This window comes from Sphaerulina musiva, assembly GCF_000320565.1.
Source record: "Sphaerulina musiva SO2202 unplaced genomic scaffold SEPMUscaffold_4, whole genome shotgun sequence".
In the NCBI taxonomy this organism is placed as follows: Eukaryota; Fungi; Ascomycota; class Dothideomycetes; order Mycosphaerellales; family Mycosphaerellaceae; genus Sphaerulina; species Sphaerulina musiva.
Window position 1 is genome coordinate 2,194,989 of NW_016017386.1, and position 15,255 is coordinate 2,210,243.

Genomic DNA, 15,255 nt, shown 5'->3' on the forward strand with positions numbered 1-15,255 from the left:
GGTGTTTGAGCTCTCTGCGATGGCACCAGCGGTCCTATCAGGGCCGCCATGTGCTGCAGTCGAGGGTTGCCGTCCGACGCACGACAAAGTCACCACCGTCCGCCGTGCCTCCGCCGGAAGATATGGGCAGCAAGCTTGGCCTTCGCAGAGGAGGCGGGGGGAAGACCTTTAAGGCTGATTGACGCAAGCGCGAATACCTTACGGCCCTGGTCGACATGGATCTTCTCCAGAGGAGTGGATATCGCCTTCGTGAAACTGTGAGTGCATGAAACATTCGGCCGATGCTACTCCAATTGGCTATCACGACAACACGGCTGTGGCACCTGGATTGGAGGCTGCAGTCCGTCTCACGACTCCAGCAGTACAGTACCCAAACCCATCACACGACTTGCGAGGCCCTCTGCTCGTCACCGTGAGAATTATTTCGTGATTTGCACCTGAATCGCATTCATTCATCCTTCAATGTGCTGTGCTGTACTGGCGGGGGCATAGGTCAGCTCTTTGTTTGCTGCCTGTCGTTCCCTCTCTCTCCACCTCGCGTACTCTGGTCTCTTTCTTTCTCTCTCTCTCCCTCTCACACACACACACGCACAACCACCCACCCACCCACACTCTCTTTCTTTCTTTTTTTTTCCTCTTTTCGCCCCTCCAGCTGGCCCACGCGCCGCGAGCAACGGGCGGAGACTGGACGCTGACGCCTGCCGTGGCACGAGCTGCCTTCCGTCGGCATATCTTTGACGAGAAATCCAAAGGCGGGCAGGAGAGGCAAGGCCGGCCCACTTTATCACATATCACCAAGCCACCTCGACCAGCGAACGTGACCCAGTGGTAACTTCGCCAGACTACCCTAGCTCCGCGCTCACTGCGACCGAACTTCTCCTCGAGATCTTCGTTCGCTCGTCAACGTCCTCCGACATCACTACCACTTCGCCTTCGCAGTCCGCGTGCAGCGGCGGCGGCGGTAGACAACATGGCCTCCAGGATGAAACGCAAGTTTTCCTTCGACATTCCAAAGTTGGTATGTTCCGGGTCCTTGGGCTGATCATTGCTCGCCCACACGCACACGCACACACAAATACTTTCACATTGCCCACGCCCACTTTCACGTTGCAGGAATTTCATAAGCTACCGCTGACCATAATGCACGTGAAGAAGATCGGCAATCTCGGCACCATTGGCAATATAGGCCACCTGGGCTCGTCGTCACGTCCAGATCCCAGAGCGTGGAAAGATCACTATGCATCACCGCCCGAATCGAGGCCCTCCACGCCGAAAAGTGTACGCCCGCCAATGCCAAGCGATATCGAAGCTGAACTCCGAGCTGCCTGTTCGTACATCATTACCCACCCCAAACCGTCTCATGAAGTATGGGGCGAGGAGGCCGCGAAGCCTGCGTTGGACTATGCCGCGATCAAGGCGGGGGGAGTAGCCGATGCTGCGCCTGTGGCTGTCCTGCCCACCAGGACGAGAAGCGCACGACAAAGACCTGAGCAGTCGCGGGAGCCGCCGCTGTCGTCGAGGTACGCCTATAAGCCGCACGTGGCCACTGAAGATCTGTTCAATGGTGAGGGAAATGGGATTGTGCTGCCTGCAATTACCGCCAGGTCACGCGCAGATGTGCTCATGGCGGGAGAACCAGTCAAGAGTGCTTCGTCGCAACATCGTCCAAGAGCAGAGTCGATAGGAGCAATACAACCGCCCGTGGCTGTCGCGCGGCATGAAAACTCGGAAAGGACAAGGACATCGCAAAGGTCAGATTCGGTGGGCACATCAGGCTCCACGCCACATACAGACTCTACGGACTATCCCTGGTCTGCCTCAACTGGTTTGACTTCCGCCGTGAACACTCCTGCACGTTCAAAGCGCACATCAGGGCAGGCTGTGACTTCGACTTCGGACAACGGAAGTATGCCGAAGGTGGACGCTGTGAACGCAGACTGGATGCGCACAGAGCTCGAGAAACACAAGAAGGCGATTGGGGAGAAGGAACGACAGAAGGCCGTTGACCCTGCAAGCCATTCTGGCACCATGGCCTCCCCAACTTCGTATTCTCATGTTCCTGCTCGAAAGCCTGTGCCGTCACAGCCCGCAAGCAGGAAGGCGAGCAACGCTATCTCGCCGCCCTCAATACAGGACATTCAACCTGAAAGCACAGACCAACCCGATCGAGGTCGCACGCTTGCTGCTCGCGCCGACTCTTCTCAGCCAGAGACTGAGGGGGATGCAAGAGGACGAATGATCGTGCGCTCTCGCAGCCGATTAAGCATGGCATCGCGAGCAGCAAGTCGTGCAGCAAGTCGAGCCGCGAATGAGGCTAAAAGCATTACACAAGACATCCTGGGGCATTACCTACGTCCAAACTCTGATCAGGATGCAAGAGAGCCCGTCGAAAGGCCTCCCAGCAGGGCACGCGATATCGCATTTGGCGTCAAAGACTATTTCAGACCAGGCACTGCCACCGGTTTCCGTAGCGGGAAGATCAGCGGCGAGTTCACACGCGGTCACGCTAGAAAGCAATCGACTAGTTCTGTGCAAACGACGAACTCAGAGGTCGCCCCTTCAGAAGGTTCCGCGAACTGGAAGAAGTGGCGACCCCGGAACAAGTCCCATGCTAACGCTGTGAGCCCCGAACTCAGCAGACCGGATAGTGCAGCGTCGAGACCGGTCATCGATTTGAATCGAGAGCTGCCGCCGCTACCTGGATTGGACTCGTGGAAAGACGAAGAGCCCGCGCCTGCCCCAGGTCCTGTTTCATCACCTGCGCCAGTAATGAAGCCAACAGAAGCCACACAACCGAAGCTCCGCTCGTCGCCATCACTGGGAACTGGTCTGACACCTGCTTTCAATGGCTTACGGAGAGTCATATCAAGAGCGTCGATGATCCGCACGCCGTCTCCATTCACGGGAACCCAGGACGAAATCGTTGCTGCTCGTCTCGGTTCGCCCACGCCGCCACGATCGCAAAAGCAATCGATCGATATCCGACGGTACGATCACCTTGGCGACCACGCCTTGCCCAGCCCACCAGTGGTGCCGGTGCATAGAAGTTCTGCGACAACCTCGCCGACCCATGAACAACACCTTTCTAGGCCATCCATGAATGTTGATCGACTCTCTGCTCACTCATCAGCGCAAAGCAGCACGCGTGATCACAGCTTGCGACCTCGTCTCTCGCACGATAGCTCTGCTCAATCGCAGCACGAGTCAGAGCACGGCAAACGATTCCGCAGACCTCACCTCGCGGACTACAGACGTGCCGCTGGGCCTCCACTGAGCGGAACGTCACGTGTGTGGGAACGCACTGGACAACGCCCCGCGGGCACCACTGCCAGCACGCCCTACGGTCATTCTCGTGACAGCAGCAGTAGATCACATGCCGTGTCGGCGGATCCTCGTTATGATCATTCTGTGGAGACGCAGCGCGAGGAGAAAGAGAAGAAGCGGCACTGGTGGCAAAGCAGCAAGGAGAAAGAGAAACGTAGTGATGACTGGATGGAGCAGGTTGCACGATCGGGCGCCAAGAGTGGTGTGTTGGTCTCGGATCATCGCGTTGCTGGAGCCCCGGTAGCTCGTTTCTAGCAGCATCGTGCCCGACGACGCTTCAGCGCGCTTGACATGAGGTTCCACTATGGAGCCAGAATGGTCTGAGGACTGGAGGTGGAATGGATGGATGGATGGATTATGACTTGGACATTACGACCTTCGTTACGACACCGATCTCACGATGAACGACACTTTAGACGGGGCAGCTGTTCTGGGAAGTGACTGAGCACGACGTGCAACGGTGCTGTCAGTCGATCGAAAGCGCTTCGGTGCAGCGTTTCCAAAGATACCACTACTCTCGCTTGGGGGGCGGGGAAATTCTTGTTGATGTGTTATAGTACTTATGATAGGCATACGATACCGGATATGCACCTTCAGCATATTGCAATTGGAATTCAATGCTGACCTTCTTCGCTCATTAGTCGCACACCCACCACTGTGTTACGTAAGGTAGATGTCCAAATCACCTCGGGACGTGTGCAGCCGCAATCAAATGCAAAAAGCTCACGAACCGCACGCTCGGCATGGCTCCTGCCTTCCAGTGAAATTCATAATAATAACATAGGCGGGCACAAGTGTCTGACCCAGCTTCTCGTGCCACTTCCTCATGATGACACTCACGCTTACCTTGTCATCATCACCATTCTCACCGAAGAGCCATTTCCAACCTCCCGCTGCTACTGCAAGCTAATGAACTACAGTACCAGGTACTCTTACGACTGTTAGTCTTGGCCTCGACTTTCAACCCGCCCTCCCTTCCACCATCTCTCCACGCGGAACGTGAGACCAACCCCAAGAATGTGCCAAGCTCGCACCATGATCTATACCTGCAGACATGCCTTCTCCTTCCTCCTGAGTCGGTGTACAGGCCCGACTCGCAGCACCCCGGGTACGCGGAAGAAGTCAACAACAAGAACACTCCCAGCACGACGTGCGTCGTCGTCTGGTTGTGTTGTAGGGAATCTTTTTCTGTTCAATGTCTACAGCGAGCAGGAATGTGGTCCGTGTTGTAAAGCCAAGAAGGTGGAGGTGCTGGACAAGAGGATTGATGCGTTGTTGTTGCGGGAGGTATCTGGATTGAGGGATGATGATGAGAGTGATGATGATGATTGGTATACTACTGAAAAACATGAGGAATCTGAAGAACTGGGGTTTGCGAGAATGGAGAGGGATCGTCAGCTGTATCAGTTGGATCGAGACTTTCCTGATGGGAAACGCGAGAAGTTTCGGACGTTGGAGAAGAGGCGAGTGATGTCCGGGTTTGTTCGTTGTGGGAGTAAACTCAGGGTCGAGGTGCAGCCGGAGGATGTGGATGATGATGATGGTGATGCGACTCACAGAACTTACGGAGGGGACGATGAGGGTTGGGCTGACTCCAGTGGTGGTTGGAAGAGTCTTGGTGAGGAGCTAGCGGAGTATGAAGAGGCGGAGCAAGCTGCTGGCCTTGATATACATGTGGCGAGCCTTGGCTGGGGTGGATCACAGCGGGGACCAGATATAGGGGAGCCGAACGATGAAGCAATTGCGAGTGAGGGGACAAGTGTTGACTGGACTGAGGAGTGAGGGACGACATTATGTACGCCGTCCTATCCACACTAGGTGGTCTCTACTTCGATCAAATAAAGAGTATGCCAGGACTTATCCCCGGCCTGAGTAGCTTTCGATGCACTCGCTGCTTCGATATGATAATGCAGAATGGACGCTCCCAGTGCCGTCTGAGGCTTGTTCCCACGATCTCCTGATGTTCATGCTCGACGGTAGCCCGTAGAAGGACTTTCCCATGTATCGACTAGCCACTCTGACCTATCGTCCCAATCTGCCTCATTTCAGAATGCTGCCAGAGCATGTACTGTTGCTGCATGGGCATGGCAGGATTATCAGAAGGGTGAACTGGCGGTAGGTATTGTATACCTGAGGATTGCGTGGAGTAGAAGTGGGTCTCGGGAGCCCGGCAAAAGCCCTTGGTGCGAGGGTCGACCCTTCCTTCCTCTTGCCAAGACGCAATCGATAAATGAACTTTTCTTGTCTCGCTCGCGTTTCGTCCTCCGTTGTGCCTTGCCACACCGCACCACACCCACCCACCCACCGTCCCTCCCACGACCGCCACGATGAAGACGACATGGAAGGACATCGCGCCGGTGCCAACGTCGCAGGAGTTCCTGGACATTGTGCTCTCCCGCACCCAGCGTCGTTTGCCAACACAAATTCGAGCTGGATTCGCAATCACTCGTATTAGGTCGTTCTATATGCGCAAGGTCAAATACACCGCCGAGACCTTTTCCGAAAAGCTGTCTGCTATCCTCGACGGCTTCCCGCGACTCGCAGATATCCACCCCTTCCACAAGGACCTGCTCAACACTCTCTACGACGCAGACCATTTCCGAATTGCTTTGGGTCAGTTGAACACCGCGAAGGGACTCATCGAGACTGTGTCGAGAGACTATATTCGTCTGCTCAAATACGGCCAGTCTCTGTACCAATGCAAGCAGCTCAAACGGGCGGCGCTTGGTCGCATGGCCACAATCTGCAAGAGACTGAAGGATCCGCTGGTATATCTCGAGCAAGTACGACAGCATCTTGGTCGTCTGCCCAGCATCGACCCAAACACCCGCACTCTTCTGATTTGTGGATACCCAAATGTTGGCAAGTCGAGCTTCCTCAAGAACATCTCTCGTGCAGATGTAGACGTACAACCATACGCTTTCACGACGAAAAGCTTGTTCGTGGGACACTTCGACTACAAGATGCTGCGGTTCCAGGCGATTGACACGCCCGGTATCTTGGACCACCCGCTTGAGGAGATGAACACCATTGAGATGCAGAGTATTACAGCAATTGCTCATCTGAGGAGCGCCATCATGTATTTCATGGACCTCAGCGAGCAGTGTGGCTACAGCGTGCACGCGCAGATTGCTCTGTTCGAGAGCATCAAGCCGCTCTTCGCCAACAAGCTTGTTTTCATCGTGATCAACAAGATTGATGTGATGAGACCAGAAGATCTTGACGTGGAGACCCAGGAAAAGCTGGCAGGTCTACAGAAGAGCTCAAACGTGGAAATGCTTCAACTCTCTTGCACCACGACTGAAGGTCTCATGGACGTACGGAATTCCGTTTGCGACAGACTTCTCGCGGAACGTAATGCTCAGAAGCTGCAGGCGGGCACAAACGCTGCTGGAGAGGTCACAGGACGAATGGGTGACGTTCTGAAGCGTATCCACGTTGCACAGCCCATCGGCGGCGTCAAGTGGGAACCTAGTATTCCAGAGGCCGCACTTCGCAAGATCAAATTCGACAAGGACGACCCGAACCGCAAGAAACTTCTCCGCGAGATCGAAGAAGAGAATGGCGGCGCTGGTGTCTTCAACGTCAACCTGAAGGACCAGTACCTCCTCGAAAATGACGAATGGAAGAACGACAAGATTCCCGAAGTGCTCAACGGCAAGAACGTGTACGACTACTTTGACCCAGACATTGAGGAGAAGCTCAAGGCACTTGAGGAGGAAGAAGAGGCGAGGGAAGCTGACGGCGTGTATGATGAAGAGGAGGATCTGGAAGACGCCGAAGAGGCGGACATTGCATACAAGGCCGAGCTGATCCGGGAGAAGAGACAGCTTATCCGCAACGAGAACAAGATGCGCAAGAGTTTGAAGAATCGCGCTGTGATACCGCGTTCGAAGAAGGCTGTCGAGATGGAAAAGATGGACGCTGCACTGAAGAACGCGGGCTACGACACATCCGCCATCCAAGAACGGGCTCGTGCTGCCTCCAGAGGTCGTGGCAGGAGTCGGGCAGGCACAGACGATGCTTCCATGGCCGATGGTGACGACGATGGAATGGAGATTGATGAGACGCCACGACAACGTCTGGCTCGCAGCTTGTCTGTGGCTCGCACAGCGGGTCGCAGCCAGAGCAGAGTGAACAGGAGGGAGGATGGTGTCACGAACGAGACGTCGAGGACGAATGCCGAGCGTATGATGAAGTTGGGTCAAAAGAAGATGAACCGTATGGCGAGACAGGGAGAGGCAGATCGTCATCAAACTGCCAGCAAGAGCAAGTGGTTATTGGCTGGCAAGCGTGGCATGGGCAGCACGAGATCTCGTTGAAAACGGCCACGTCGTTCGGTTCTGTTCTGTTCTGTTCTGTTTGGCGTTTCTGGTAGCATGATGCAGGAGGGAGAGGAAACTGGTGTTCTGGCGTAACATGTCAGTCAGCTACAGGATTTCATGTGGTGGAGACACAATAATGCCATACCGTTGTGAAAAGTACCACACTTGTTATCATCACCGTTCCGCTTCTTTCTGCTCCCTCGACCTACATACAATATATCACGATTCACTGTGTACTTGCCGAAGCGTCCGATGTGTGAAGCCTCTTTTGTCAATACACAGCAGGAAGGTCGCCTTTTCCGCTCGCTGCCCAGGTAGCATGTCGACGTCAAGGTAGGAGGTAGTCGCAGTTTCTCTAAAAACGCCAGAAGCCGAAAAGAGAAAAAGAAAAGCAGTAAAAAAAGAAAAGCAGTAAAATAATGCTTGCTACTCGTGTAGGTGTATCATCGTGTTATGTGACAAAAAAAGACTACCGCCGCCGCCGACCCAAGGTATAGTAATTTATCCATCACACGCTTTGAAAAAAAAAAAAAAAAACGCTATCAAGTTCCCTTCCCCCCTTCCTTCCCCTCCCCCTTCCCCTCATCCTTCCACCCAATGAAAAAAAGAAAAAAAAAATCACCCAACACAATACCGACTCTTACTCCTCAACCAAACCCCATATCTCCACAACGCCACAGGCGCCACCAACCGCTCCTTCTTCCATTTTCCATGCTAATTCCCATCGGTAAGTTACCTAGTTACCTCCAAAACCCTCCTCTCACACACTCCTTCTTCCCTTACAAAAAAACCCCCCCCCCACCCCCCTAAACCTCTCCCCTCTCTAACCCTTCCCCATCTCCAGGCCTCTTCCTCTACGGCTGGACAGCCGAATACGAAATCCACTGGATAGTCCCCAACATCGGCACCTGCATTTTCTCCATCGGCCTGATCGTCTGCTTCAACTGTGCGCAAGGTTACGTCGTAGATACCTACACCACCTACGCCGCCTCTGCCACGGGCGCTGCAGCTTTTGTTCGAACGATGGCCGGATTCAGTTTTCCGCTGTTTGCGCCGAGAATGTACAAGGTGCTGGGCGTCGGGTGGGGGAATTCTGTTTTGGGGTTTGTGAGTTTGACGCTGGGGAAGACGATATTCGGGAAGACCTTTGGTGGGATCGACAAAGGATTTGTTGGTTCCGCGACGTGTGATGGAGTTGATACGGTTCGGCACGGGCTTGCGTGGGATATTCGAATGGGGAGTTTCCTCGTCTTCCTTGGTGGGTAAACTGTGTGATTTTTGTCGTCGTTGGAGAAGGAGCAGCAAATTCCCCTTGCCCTGCTTGTTATTGTTCTGCTTTTTGTTCTTCTGGAACAACAGCTTCCAAGATTGCAGAAAACTGTGGCGCAAAGACGTCGAGGGATCGATTTCGTTCACTTTGCACCACGTGTAAATTTTATCTTGCATGGTGCCGGAGATTTGCAGTCCGATGACGAAGCCGATGCCCAGGGAGAGGTAGTTGAGTGATGCTCGGCCGGTGTCTTGGTCGTATGCGTCTTCGAACACCATGGGGAAGGTTGCGAAGACGAGATACATCAGGCCGTACTGGTAGCCTCGAAAGAGAGCCATTGCTTGGAGTGCTGGTTGAGTGGTAAGCATGATCCAGGGACGTACACAGCTCTTCATGAGTCGTTTCTTCATGGTATGTTCCGGGCCTTGCCATTTGGTGTGAAGGTCCTGGTTACCGGTAGACTTCTTGAGCGCCTTGACTTTGTTGGCTAAGACGGTAGGATGATGTGTCTCCCGAAGCAGAATGATACACGCAATCTGTACCACAGCGTCGAAGATGCTGGTCGTCCAGAAGACCCATCGCCAGCTGATGTATTGGGTCATGTAGCCGCCCATGATCGGTGCGATTGCAGGGGAAAGAAAGGGCATCAAGCTGTAAATAGCCGTTGCCAAACCTCTCTCGCCCGCCCTGAAGCAGTCACTCAAGATGCCGCCTCCAATCTAATTTCTCACATCGATTAGCACTAATGACATTCGAAAAACACCGCACCAGAAACAGGAAAGATCAACATACCGCCTGAGGTGCACTGCCCCCAATCCCCGCAAGGAACCGAAACGCCATCATCTGCTGCTTCGTCTTCGCAAAGCCACACACGGTATTGAAGATCAAAAAGATAGTATTCGCAATTTGAATCACTCGCACGCGGCCAAACACCTCCGACATTGGTCCCCACAGGAATGGGCCGATGGCAAAAGCCAACAAGAAAATCGACATGATGAGAAACTCTTCGACCGTCGATTCCACATCAAACTCGTCCTTGAGTGTGTCCAGAGCTGGCGCGACCATGGTCGAAGCCATGGGCGCAATGAACGCGTACATGGCAATCAGGACCGTGGATGTCCATCGTCGATGTGCGGGCCAGTTACTATATGTGTACAAATTTGGTCTCATCGTTAGCGAATTGGGATTTCTATACTACTGCTCAAAAAGGTTGGCAACTGACTGTGGATTTTCTGGGTCGTCCTGGTCCCAAGTGACAAGATTGGGATCTTCGGAAGGGTCTCCTTCTTCTACCTTTTGCAGCGTTGGCTGCCTGCTCGGGACTGGTCGTCTGAATGTTGGTACGCGTGTTGACAATGGCAGAGCGTCGTTGATCTCCTGCTTCCACGTCGGTGCAGGGGCGTATGGATTTATGTACCCGGCGTGAAAGAGTGTGAGAGATGACCGGAGGGAGGATATATCATCGATATCACGGTCATGGTCATGATCATGGTCATCGAAGTATTCCTCAATGGTGCTGTTTTGACGAGTGATATGAGCGATCTCGTGTCCTTCCGCACTGTCCGAGTCCGAGTGATGGTCGGCGTCTTCCTCCTGGGAGTGGATGGATTCTCCGCTTGAATCGCCAGAGCTATCATCGTCAGCAAGAGGAGTTGCCTTTACGAGACTCTCCGAATCTTCTCGCAGATCTTGGTGGTCCATGGCAAAGGGATACAGACGAGAGTAATGAAACTGCAGTGAGGATGAAGGTAGGAGACAGATAGTACTATCCGGTACGACTCATGCTTTTACAGACACCACAATGACCACCGACGAAGCCATAATAGTGTGCCAATGCAGGCAGTGCCTGAGTCATTTCAGAACTACAATCCCAAGTGCTATACTAGGCTACACTAGCCCATCGCTTAATTTTCAGCAGCCGTGAAGATGCACTCACTGCGCCCAAATTCTTGGGAGCGGCTTGCTTTGAGGCGTCCAGTCCCTATAGGCCCACGTGAGGTATTAGTTCGATTTATCCACGGCAAAAGTGACCAGCCAAGCATTGCCGTGGCTCTTCGCACTGGTATGTGGCGCCAGTAGACTAGCTGCTGATCCCGAGCAATGCATAAGCAGACGTTCTCCTTATCGTGACTTTTTGGTGACTTCGCCGGATCTAAGAGCTTGCTATTAACGGTGTTTTCACAGTAGCTGATTGCCGGAAGAGCATCTGGACCATCTACTCTGCGCTTATAGCAAGCAAGCACATTCTTCGCAAGAAGCTGCCAAGCACTCACTCGTTATGCCGTCTGGTGATTAGACTGCAAGTTGTTCATTGATCTGTATGTCGTTCGTTTTGTTGTGCACATCTGAGATGTGTGCTGGTGTACTCACCGACTTGGCTCATTTTGGAAAGGTTTGAGGAAGCGAAGAATGATGTTGCAAAAGTGGCTGTGGCCGTCTTAGTATGCACTGCGCCTTGCCTCAAACAGATGATTGGGCCGCGTGCTAAGAGTTGTTCCAAGAAGGACGTTCGCTGAGCGTGTCGGCTTGGCATTGTACAATAATAATGAAAACGCCGCGACTTATCACGTGCCTCCGGCCTAGTCAGTGACCCTATTCGCCAGGTCCGCAAGAACTTTTCCACGGCGTGCTGGTACACCGCATTTTGCCGACAACTAACTCGTTGATGCTCTCTTAGACCGGTCACACAGCCATTCTGCCATGACTTGCCATGCGGTTGGAGTCTGCTCGCTGTTCATGTCCGACCTTGGTAATCCTTCGCCTACTCCACGACACGGCCCCGTTGTTCGAGACTTGAGCGAGCTCACAAGATGATAAGCCACTGCAAGCTGTCGTGTGCTTGCTTTCCTGTTCCTCTGATAGCTGTAGTCCACGTGGAAATCGGTGCACTTAGGAATCAAAGCCCGCTTCCAGCCAATTCTCCTGGACTAGTGTTGACTGCTAGCACAAGTGGTGTACCACTTGGTCATAGGCCTACTATTTGCAGACCCTGCCCATGCATCGCGAATATAGAGGCACTGCCCGTGCCGTCGTGGACGAGTGCTGCATCAGTCAGTTATCGTGAGCTACGGAATTGGCCTTGGGAGACTGCGACCCAGCCTGAGGCTGTGCACATGTCGAGTGCCTACATACCCCTCGGAGTCAGTGCGAGTCTCGTGTCTTTGCTCTATAAGATAGCAGACGTGCTCTCCCCGAGAGACACATCTCAAGATCGATCGACAACTTACAGTCGCTTCTAATCACACTCGCTGCCAAACACACTGTCACTTACAACGACAACAAGAACCAGATCGATCGAAAGCAGCAACAGCGACACTGCAAACAAGAAAATACCTGCTGCAACAATGGGCGGCTCCAGCACTCCTGCGGTGTCGGAGCGAGTCAAGCTTGGTAACAGCCTCATCCAGACGCAGATGGGGCCACGCATCTTGATCTGTCCTAGTGGATTCAAGGAGAGTCTGGGTCCGAACGAGGTTGCGGACTGCATCGAAGCCGGTGTGCTTCGAGCTGTTCCAGATGCGTCCATAACCAAAGCTCCCATGGTGGATGGTGGCGAGGGCTTCACGGAGGCCCTCGTCGCAACCACGGGAGGCAGACGACACTTTGTTGAAGTCATCGGCCCAGTGCGTGAGCCTGTGGCATCTCACTATGGCTTCCTGGGTAACTCGGCCAGTACAGCGGTCGTGGAGATGGCAGCAGCAGCAGGGCTCAGCATGGTGCCCCGAGATCAACGAAACCCTCTTTACACCACCACGTTCGGCGTCGGACAGCTCATCAAAGCTGCACTGGACAACGGTGCGACAAACATACTCCTGGGATGTGGAGACTCGGGCACTTGCGATGGTGGCATTGGTATGGCACAGGCGCTTGGAGCACGCTTCTTTGACAGCAAGGGCGCCGAGATTGCCCAGGCAATGGGAGGAGCGTCACTCAACGACCTCGCCGCTACAGACCTCTCCGAACTTCACCCACGACTCCGGGAGTGCCAGATCGACGTCGCATGCAACTGGCACAATGTGCTCTGCGGACCGAAAGGTGTTGCACGAGTGTTTGGCCCACAAAAGGGAGCGACTCCCGCTGAGGTGGAGCTTCTCGACATGGCCATGACCCGCGTTGGAGCTGTCGTGAGTAAGAGCATTGGCAAAGACATCAGTTATGCTCCAGGGAGCGGCGCATCTGGAGGCATGGGCGCTGGTCTGCAGCTCATTGGTGCCCAGCTCCATCCACGTTTCGATATCATCACCAAGTTCCTAAACATCAACAACCTCGTCAGAGGATGCGACCTAGTCATCACGGCCGAAGGAGGCATCGATGAGCAGACTCCGAGAGGGAAGATTCCTGCTGAAGTCGCGCGCATTGCCAAGGCTAAAGGAGTGCCTGTCATTGCGTTGGCTGGCACAGTGGGCAAAGGCGCCGAGTCCAACTATGAAGCGGGTATCGATGCATACGCAAGCATTCTGCAAGCTCCAGTCACGTTGCAGGTTGCTATTGCAGAGGCTGAGAGGCTTCTGATGGATGCTGCCGAGAGTGTTGCCAGGATGGTGAAGGTTGGTTCCAGCCTGAAGCGTTTTCGAGCACCATCACCTCTCCCTATGTTGATGAAGCGAAGCCAAACCTTCCAGTAGGTATTGAATACCTATAGTCTCAGCCATTCGGGGATCATTCTCTCTCGTGCTTAAGTCTGGGACATGAGAAAGGCCTTCTGAGATAGCGGCAGCTCGCGTGGATTGGAATACATTCTTGATCTTTGGTGGGCGCTGGGCGCCATGTGCCATAGGTCTTGCGCTTGGCAGGAATGGTAATGTCGGAGAAGCGAAGCCAGAACTTCTAGTGCTGGATAATGTGTTGAATAGGAGTAAGGTATCGTGGAGACAGGGTTACAATCAGGATAGTACGGGAATTCCTTTTCATGATGTCTGTCTATTGTCGATATCTCCCGTACTTGACTTTTGGGCAGCAGAGAACATGCCAAGTGCCATTCGGCCTGAGTGGCATCCCTTGCTTGACATCGGTCCCGAGGGGGCATAAGTGAAGAAACGAGGAGTGAAGGTTGACGCGAAGCGAAGAGATGCAACCTCTCGGGAAAGAATGAGGGGAAAATAAAGTTTGCCAATCCCGCTGGCGGTTGGTCCCGCATGCCCGACATCTTCACTTTCAAGCCCTTTGGTGATTTACAAGTGATTGTTTCCAGCTTTGATATGCTCTTTCAACATACAGTAGGTGTCTTTCAACATATCATTGCAAGCAATAGGTAGTATACATGAGCCGGGAGGTCTCATCTCTAATAGTAAAAATCTCCTTATTACTCTTACCCTCCCTTTTGTAATCTCGCTTACCTACAGTACATATCTAAGGATGTAGGTATTCTTCTCTGCCGATTGTCTTACGAGAGATATGGATAGAACAAAAGACACTGTAGGAAGTAGATATTAGACCGTGGATACCTGTATATTCCTAGCCCTACTCCTCAAATCTGGGGTCTATAGGCAGATGAGCCGTTGAGCTCGATATTTCTTGGCACTGCGGGTGCATAAGATGTACAATATAGCTAACACAGCACGTATCAAATGTTACAAGTTTAGGACTCGCTCGCAGAAGTACATGTACGGTTCGTCCAATTTGGCGTAGCTATGTAACAAGCTCATGCTTGCAGCAGTAAGAAAGTCGAGTAGTTCATGTGCTTGCTGAATGCGCAATGCATTTCATAGAATATACGCTGCGCAGTATCAGCCACTCTGAATGGTAAGAGTGCGGCAGAGACTAATCAGCGGTGCCTTTCGGCAATGCTCGGGGCTCACACTTCTGTTGAACTGCGCGTGTACAAGACGTTTGGGTTCCCAGGTGTCACACGGGACACGGCGGTCTGCATCGACGATGTGGATTCCCCAGAACTGAAGTGAGTGTGGTGGAGCCGCGGCTGATTCACTGCATTGGCAAGGTTCTTTTCCTCCTCGTGAGCATGCCAGAGTGACACTGCGGTTAGACAGTGGCCATTGACTGGGCTGGCGCGTTGAAGGGCGCAAGAGTGTGGAGACGCAGTGGAGAGCGAGGCGCGCGGAAAAGGTGGTCACTGTCTCTCTAGGCGAATGCCCGCGGTTACTGTAACGAGAGGTACGTCCGCGCGGCAGTGATGCATACATTATGCGATACTTACTGTACACAGTCCTTCCACAGCCGTTCGATAGTCCATCCGCACACCCCTGTCCAGCGTATAGGAGGACGTGTTTTTTTATTCTCACCGGGGTCAAAATCGCGAAACACCTTTATTTCGGCGCTTGCAAGGTGCAATAACTCCACTTTCTTGATCCTCGCTGGGTATTCTGCATCTAAAAGCCG

At 53.3% G+C, this 15,255-nt stretch overlaps 5 protein-coding genes across 5 annotated transcripts; 4 read left to right on the forward strand and 1 right to left on the reverse strand.

Moving 5' to 3' along the window:
• Window positions 1-484: 484 nt before the first annotated feature.
• On the forward strand, window positions 485-2,748 carry SEPMUDRAFT_85068 (uncharacterized protein; the record flags this gene model as incomplete). The annotated part of the gene is made up of 2 exons (XM_016910376.1): window positions 485-1,018; window positions 1,153-2,748. Coding segments are annotated over exons 1-2 (1,644 nt in total), but the record flags the coding sequence as incomplete, so codon positions are not given.
• Window positions 2,749-5,614: 2,866 nt separating this feature from the next.
• SEPMUDRAFT_148999 (nucleolar GTP-binding protein) lies at window positions 5,615-7,824 on the forward strand. The gene has a single exon (XM_016905276.1). The coding sequence runs from the start codon at window positions 5,652-5,654 to the stop codon at window positions 7,644-7,646; it is 1,995 nt and encodes a 664-aa protein (XP_016761962.1). The 5' UTR covers window positions 5,615-5,651; the 3' UTR covers window positions 7,647-7,824.
• Window positions 7,825-8,492: 668 nt separating this feature from the next.
• Window positions 8,493-8,774, forward strand: SEPMUDRAFT_12410 (uncharacterized protein; the record flags this gene model as incomplete). Its single annotated transcript, XM_016901882.1, has 1 exon — window positions 8,493-8,774. A coding segment is annotated over one exon (282 nt), but the record flags the coding sequence as incomplete, so codon positions are not given.
• Window positions 8,775-9,065: 291 nt separating this feature from the next.
• On the reverse strand, window positions 9,066-10,176 carry SEPMUDRAFT_12258 (MFS general substrate transporter; the record flags this gene model as incomplete). The annotated part of the gene is made up of 3 exons (XM_016901783.1): window positions 9,066-9,638; window positions 9,712-10,063; window positions 10,142-10,176. Coding segments are annotated over 3 exons (960 nt in total), but the record flags the coding sequence as incomplete, so codon positions are not given.
• Window positions 10,177-12,263: 2,087 nt separating this feature from the next.
• On the forward strand, window positions 12,264-13,947 carry SEPMUDRAFT_163444 (glycerate kinase; the record flags this gene model as incomplete). Its single annotated transcript, XM_016908055.1, has 2 exons — window positions 12,264-13,485; window positions 13,697-13,947. The coding sequence occupies 2 exons, from the start codon at window positions 12,264-12,266 to the stop codon at window positions 13,945-13,947; spliced, it is 1,473 nt and encodes a 490-aa protein (XP_016761965.1).
• Window positions 13,948-15,255: the final 1,308 nt, after the last annotated feature.

Coding starts and splice junctions, on each gene's coding strand:
- SEPMUDRAFT_148999 (XM_016905276.1), top strand. CDS start 5,652: ATGAAGACGACATGGAAGGACATCGCGCCGGTGCCAACGTCGCAGGAG.